Source organism: Polyodon spathula, chromosome 15 (assembly GCF_017654505.1).
Source record: "Polyodon spathula isolate WHYD16114869_AA chromosome 15, ASM1765450v1, whole genome shotgun sequence".
Lineage (NCBI taxonomy): Eukaryota > Metazoa > Chordata > Actinopteri > Acipenseriformes > Polyodontidae > Polyodon > Polyodon spathula.
In genome coordinates, this window is record NC_054548.1 from 10,103,331 (window position 1) to 10,110,028 (window position 6,698).

Sequence of the window (6,698 nt, forward strand, 5' to 3'; positions counted from 1 at the left end):
TGTGTGGACTTTCCCCCTCTCTGCATGGCTGAGAGGCACGTCTTGGGAGATTGTTGGTCCTATAAAATAACGCTCTGCTGTTTCCTCAAGGCTGCCTTTGTAGATACGCTGTGTGTGCGGAAGCGCTGGTCAAGGACGGAGAGACCAGGTGGGAACAGACCCCGATCTATTGTTTAGAGTAGGCAGGGCGCCGCCAGAGTAGGACGGTGATCCGGGTCGTGCGGGTAGCGGCAACCGGGATAACGCTGCCGAGTGCAGCACCTTTTATTTGTAGTTTTATTACTGTTTTATTTTCCCTTGTTCTTTTCGCCTTCTGTGCACTATATTATTTTGAGCACCTGCAAGTGCGCCCGCAGTTCATTCAACTTACCAGCTTTGGTATTTCCGTGGTGCTGTTTATCACTGTTGATAGGCAGCCCACGGACAACAGTGCCCTCTGCGGGTAAAACAGTGAAATTGCTGAGAATAAAACTGGGCACCTGGGCGGTGTTCCAAGTACAACTGTTCTGTCTCGTGTGTCAGTGAATTACCCACCACCCTTGCACATCCCCTAATTAGACAATTCTGTACTGAAGGTTCCTATTGCTTTGTATACTATACTATTTGCAGCAGGATTAGTTCCACAGTCACCTGGTAATAATGCATGAATTCTAATCCCTTTATTGAAGGTGCTTTCAAAAGAGCTCCGGGACAAGGCACAGATCAGGGGATGGGTATAAAAAATATCAATGGCTTTGAATATCCCTTGGAGCACGGTCAAGATGACTATTAAGAAGTGGAAGGTGCATGGCACCACCAAGACCCTGCCTAGATCAGGCCGTCCCTCCAAATGGCAACTTTGCAAGAGCTACAAGCTTTTATGGCCAAGACTGGTCAAAGTGTGCATATGACAACAATATCACAAGCACTCCACAAATCTGGCCTGCATGGTAGGGTGGCAAGAAGGAAACCATTACTCAAGAAAAGCCATCTTCAATCCCATTTGAAATATGCAAAAAAACATTCAGGAGATTCTGGAACTTGGAGAAATTGAACTTTTTGGCCTAAATGCAAAACGTTATGTTTGGTGCAAACCCAACACAGTGCATCACATAAAGAACACCATCCCTACTGTGAAGCATGGTGGTGGCAGCATCATGTCATGGGGATGTTTCTCATCAGCAGTGACTGGGACACTTGTCAGGATAGAACGGAAAATGAAAAGAGCAAAGAACAGAAAAGTCTTTGAGTAAAACCTGCTGCCCTCTGCAAGAAAGCTGAAACTAGGACAGAAGTTCACCTTTCATCATGACAACAACCCAAAGCACACAGCCAAAGCTACACTGGAGTGGCTAAGGAACAAAAAGGTAAATGTCCTTGAGTGGCCCAGTCAGAGCACTGACCTAAATCCAATCAAAAAATTGCGGCATGACTTGAAGATTGCTGGCTATCAATGCTCCCCAAGGAACTTGACAGAACGTGAACAGTTTTGTGAAGAATGGCCAATATTGCCAAATCTAGGTGTGCAAAGTTTGTAAAGACCTATCCCAACAGACTCACAGCTGTAATTGCTGCCAAAGGTGCTTCCACCAAGTATTAGCTCAGGGGGGTGGAGACTTATCCAATTATGATCTTTTTTTCGTCTTCACAGTGCGGAGTATGGTGGGTAGATAAGTGGAAAAAAATCATCATTTAAATGTATGAAACTGTGAGGCACTGACAAAGAAAATGTGAAAAAAGTTCAAGGGGGTGTAGACTTTCTATAGGCACTCTACTGTCTGTCTATATAACTGCTTATCAAAGTAAAGAATAAAAACAAGACAGGGAAAGGGAGATAATGCTGTTATAAAAGTTTACCATAGCAAAAGCAAAGTGTAATAAAGCACAGCGAGATCATGGCAAAGCATATTAAAATGCATGTCTAACAAACGTAAACCATTAGTACAACCATGCGACGGGATGGTTATACTATGGGTTTACAGTGGTTTGACACACGAGGGTGTAGCTAGTAATAAGAAAGGTGTATATGACATCTTTGGTTATCACTCCTTTCAGGAATTATACTGCTGTCGCATGAGATTGCTGAGAAGGCTGTCGTGGATTCATCTTGAGGGGGTTGGCTGGTGCTCCTGGCAGCTTTCATACTTACTGTTCCCTGTCTGAATATGTTGTTCGATTGTGGAGCTGGAGGTGGGGCATTCACTGGGCCTGCTATATAACTCCATTTCATTGCACCTTTTTTTGTGCATGTGGATTAAATCAAATATTTATGAACATACACCATTTTCAGAGATTTCTCTTATAAAGGTTTATCATAGTAAATGCATACCAAAGTGTAATAAATATAAGTAAAAGCATTGTAAAGCCTAGAGAGGTATGGTAAGGCTTATTAAAAAACATAACATACCATGGTAAACTATTGTATAACTATGGGAAAACCATATGAAAACTGAAAAAATTCTGTGCAGATTTACCATGCTAAACTTTTTAAGGGTTATTATAATGTTTTTCATGTTAATATACCCTTAGCTTGATCAAATAAATGGCAAAACAGCATAGGGAATGCAATTTTTATTAAAATATGTGGTTGATTCTATTAACCAGTTTTCACTGACATTTTATAGGACTATTGTATTTTTAATACAACACATATAGAGCTGGAGGCATGTCCTGTTAATACAATAACCTGGGTGACAGGGATATAGTGGAGGCAGAGAAAAGTCTCAGTGCCTGGTATTGAAAGTATAAGAATCAGGGGGTATTTTGAAGACAGTGGATTTTGCAGTGGATTTAGGTCATAGTGGTAAGAGATTGTAGATGACATTCATAAACTTGCGTGTTGCTGTTAGGCTTAGAAGGACACAAGCAGGTTTAAAGGTGGAGGAAGCTTATCTCTTTGCAGCTAACAAATAATTTGGGGAATCTAAACAAACTGGAATGCAGTACACATGATGACATCTATCTAAATTCTGATGACAAGACTGCAACACTTACCATGAAATAATGTAGAGAAGCAAAATACAAATCACTTGTGTTTTAGTGAAATATCAATAATAACAGTATTTAACAGTGAATCTACCAGAATGTCACATTTTTACACTATACCAAATACTGTGTTGCCTGTAATTTATTTGAACAATATTTTTTAATATATGTCAATTGAATACCGGTATGTGTGTCAATGAAGTTAAAATCAGGTATATTATATTGTATTTATTTACTTTGCAAATAGTTTTTGTTTTAAAAATAATTATTAATGCCTATTAGTGGACAGTTAAACAACACACATTCACACATTTTAAACTATTTAAAAAAACCAAACGCGTGTCAATCATTAGTATAAAATGTGTTCACATCCCAGTCCTCATGCCCTGGTTTAGCAATAACACAGCGACGCCGACGTGTCTCTGCTCTAGGTACCAACAACGAGACGGGGTTGAGCCGCGTTGCTGGGTGTACTTTTTCAACGCTCATTTCCAGCGTTATTGTTGCTGTCCCAGATCCAAAGCCAGAATTATCTCAAAAGACGAGTGCTATGAATGTATGACGTTATCAGTAATTTCGCTGGTACTTGTTTACAGTATGCACGTAGTGGTTTGTTACAGTTATATTTACAAGGCTACGCCATGTTTAGACTTTCTGGATATTTAAATAACTAAAACAACTACACCGCGTTCTACTTAGTTAACCCACAAATATTCACACAACCCTGACGTCAAGTTTCTCACTCTTGAAAGGGAAACTCGTCCGGACTTGAAAAGAGGGCCTTGTAGTAATTTACAATCACATTATTGTCTGTGTGAAGTAAACTCATGCCAGAAAGTATGACTTACTCTGAAATAACTATGTAGCTAACGTCTTTTTGTGAATGTATTTTCAATATAACAGAAATTCAATACATTTAATTATGCTTCTAAAAAATATAACAACCACGCAATAACCCACTGACTGCCAGCGAACCCTTCCACAAACACCAAGGCGCATGCGCCATTTAACTTTCCAGCACTCAGTCTCGAGCGTGCGCAGGAGCCGAGCCCAGCACGCTCATTTAGGTATGTTAATAAGGGAGTCCTCACCAGCCAACTGGTTGCGAGATTAGTGGTCACATGCTATTAAGAACGCCTCTTAAGAGGCGGTGCCAACTCTCGAGCTGGGGTTAAAACCAGTGAGTGAGCGAGGAGCTTTCAGTAGAGGGAGAGCTATAGTGAAAGAGATACAGGACTTTATCAAAAACTTTTGTACAACTACAGAACAAAACAAAAAAAAAATCCCTTGTAAATCAACAATCAACTCCCGGGTTTTGAGTTTTTTTTTTTTTTTTTTTTTTTTTAAAAGCAGATTGGGACAGACCATCAACATTCACGCTTTTACACTTTTAGAGTGCAATATTTACCATTAGTGAAGCAGAAGCCAGGGGGTGGACAATAGAACATTTTGATCTGTAGTTTGGTTGATGCTCTTGTTCAGTCCATGCAGTACGTGTCATCACCAACACAATGCCCGTTTTACTTTTCCTGATAGACACGTCCGCTTCTATGAACCAGCGCGCCCATCTGGGCACTACCTACCTGGACATAGCTAAAGGGGCAGTTGAGACTTTTATGAAGGTACTGTAACGTCTCCCAGAAGGGACAACGAACAAAAACCCTTACCACCCAAGCAGGGTAGGTTTGGTGTATTTTCTCGAGCAGACGCTTAAAATACGTTTAATTGTGTTGTCTATTTTTTTTTTGTTTGTTTGTTTATTTCCTAACAGCTTAGGTCCCGAGATCCGGCGAGCAGAGGAGACAGGTATATGCTGGTGACTTTTGAGGAGTTCCCTAGTGGAGTCAAGGTAAACGTTTTTTTTTTTTTTGATTAACTCATTTTTTTGTATTTGCTGTTTTTTGTTGTCTCCTGTCGTGACCTGCTGTTATGACACTTAATTTTAGAAATGATCAGCGCAGCTCCAGTAGCTTTAATAAATATGGCCGACATTTTGTTCCAATGTGCAGCAATGAACTATGGGTAATATTTATACGAACAGAAAAATGTCAAGGGAGGGGGAAGGAAGAGACGAGACCAGCTAGTTTGTATTAAAGGGGAAATTATCCCCCGTTAGAAACTACGATGAGAAGTATGTGATTTTTGGCGGGTCACGTGTTTAACTTTAACCATCAAGCAGACTTGATTAAAGCATCGACATAATTTATATAAAAGACACTTGTGGTGCATATGTTACTAAACAGAATTTATTTAAATAGTTACTTGACAGATATTTATGAATTGAGAGCTGTTTATCTACAATTATGCATTTTATATCCAAAGCAGAACTTCAATACATTTTCAACGTATGATCTACTCACGTTGTCTGTAATGTTATTTTAACCTAGATCAATATTAACATCTAAAGTTACTTTTTTTTTTTTCACAGGCTGGATGGAAAGAAAACCATGCCACATTTATGCATGAATTGAAAAATCTCCAGGCTGTAGGACTTACAACTGTTGGCCAATCCCTAAGGACAGCTTTTGACTTATTAAATCTAAATAGATTAGTTTCTGGAATAGACAACTATGGGCAGGTAGGTCAATCACACTAAAAGTAAAAACTAGACTATATATGGGGAGGGCCCAAGACACCCCTCACACAGTCTTACAAGCATTACACTCCTAGTCAAATACTCAACCCCCTATTCCATTCAGCTTGGGATAGTTCAAGGAATGAAGGTATGTTTTGTCTACAAGCAATTCATAGTGAAAGAGAACAGTTATCAAAACAGAAAAGTACGGACTGCTGACTTACATTTTTTTTTCTTTATCTACAAGTGGATCACGGAAGACATGTCTGAATAAACACCAAAATACTATTCTGATTGTTTTACTTGGTCCTGGAACAACACCCCTGAAATATATCATTTTTTTGTAAATTGTTTTGAAAGTCTGCAAAAGACATTGCTTAACATTTATTCTTAACAGTTATGTCAACAAACAAAAACTAGCAAAGGTACAATACTACAAGCTAAAGAAGGATGCACTGGTACTATATTTCTTTGAATTTAAGATGCACATTCTTAAAAAAAAAAAAAAAAAAAAAACTGCGTCTTAAATTCGAGTACAGTATAGTGATGCTTTGTATTAAAATCGGCAACAAAAGATGTGACAGCCAGAATACACAAACAGTGACGTGACTGTGGAGGATACGCTCTCCTCCTTGATGTAAACAAAACAAGCTTTCGCTCAACGCCTGTCTGTGTAGCTATAGCTGTGGTGCAGTAGCCTCAAACTAGTGCAACTGCATTAAGCAGGTGTAGGCTTCCCGGGCACGCCTCCCAGTCAATCGGGACCTCCCGGTCAGCACAGCTCTGGGCAAACATTCCTGTTTACCACAGCAGCAGCATTTTGTTATTGGGCTCAGATCTAACCACATCTCCCGTGTCTTTCTACTTGCCAGCAATTCCACAGTTTACAAAAAGGGAGAAAAACAGGTGTGAGTAATTACAACTGATAATGAGAAGCCCAGCATAACTGTAATGCTCTGTGTGACCGCAGATGGCCGCAGACTGCCTCCATACTTTGTTTTCTTATGAGTAGATGCATCTTTGTAAGTGCATCTTTATTTGATTTTTTAAATTTTTTTTTCTCAGGTTGAGGATGGGAACTTTGGGCTGCATCTTAAATTTAAGATTAGACAAGTATTTAGAAGAACAAAAGATAACAAAGTCAAGCTTTATGGATGGG

General features: G+C 39.5%; 1 protein-coding gene across 8 annotated transcripts in view; it reads left to right on the plus strand.

Annotated features, from left to right (window-relative positions):
* Positions 1–4,157: 4,157 nt before the first annotated feature.
* LOC121327827 (integrator complex subunit 6-like) overlaps positions 4,158–6,698 on the plus strand; it is a 29,750-nt gene continuing 27,209 nt past the window's right edge. For 7 of the 8 annotated variants that reach the window (XM_041272053.1, XM_041272054.1, XM_041272056.1 and 4 more), the window contains exons 1-3: positions 4,159–4,586; positions 4,736–4,813; positions 5,393–5,542. In XM_041272053.1, coding sequence (XP_041127987.1) covers positions 4,476–4,586; positions 4,736–4,813; positions 5,393–5,542 — 339 coding nt within the window. In that variant the 5' untranslated portion in view covers positions 4,159–4,475. Of the gene's footprint in view, positions 4,587–4,735; positions 4,814–5,392; positions 5,543–6,698 lie in introns of all 8 variants that reach the window. The other variant, XM_041272060.1, reaches the window with a different exon arrangement.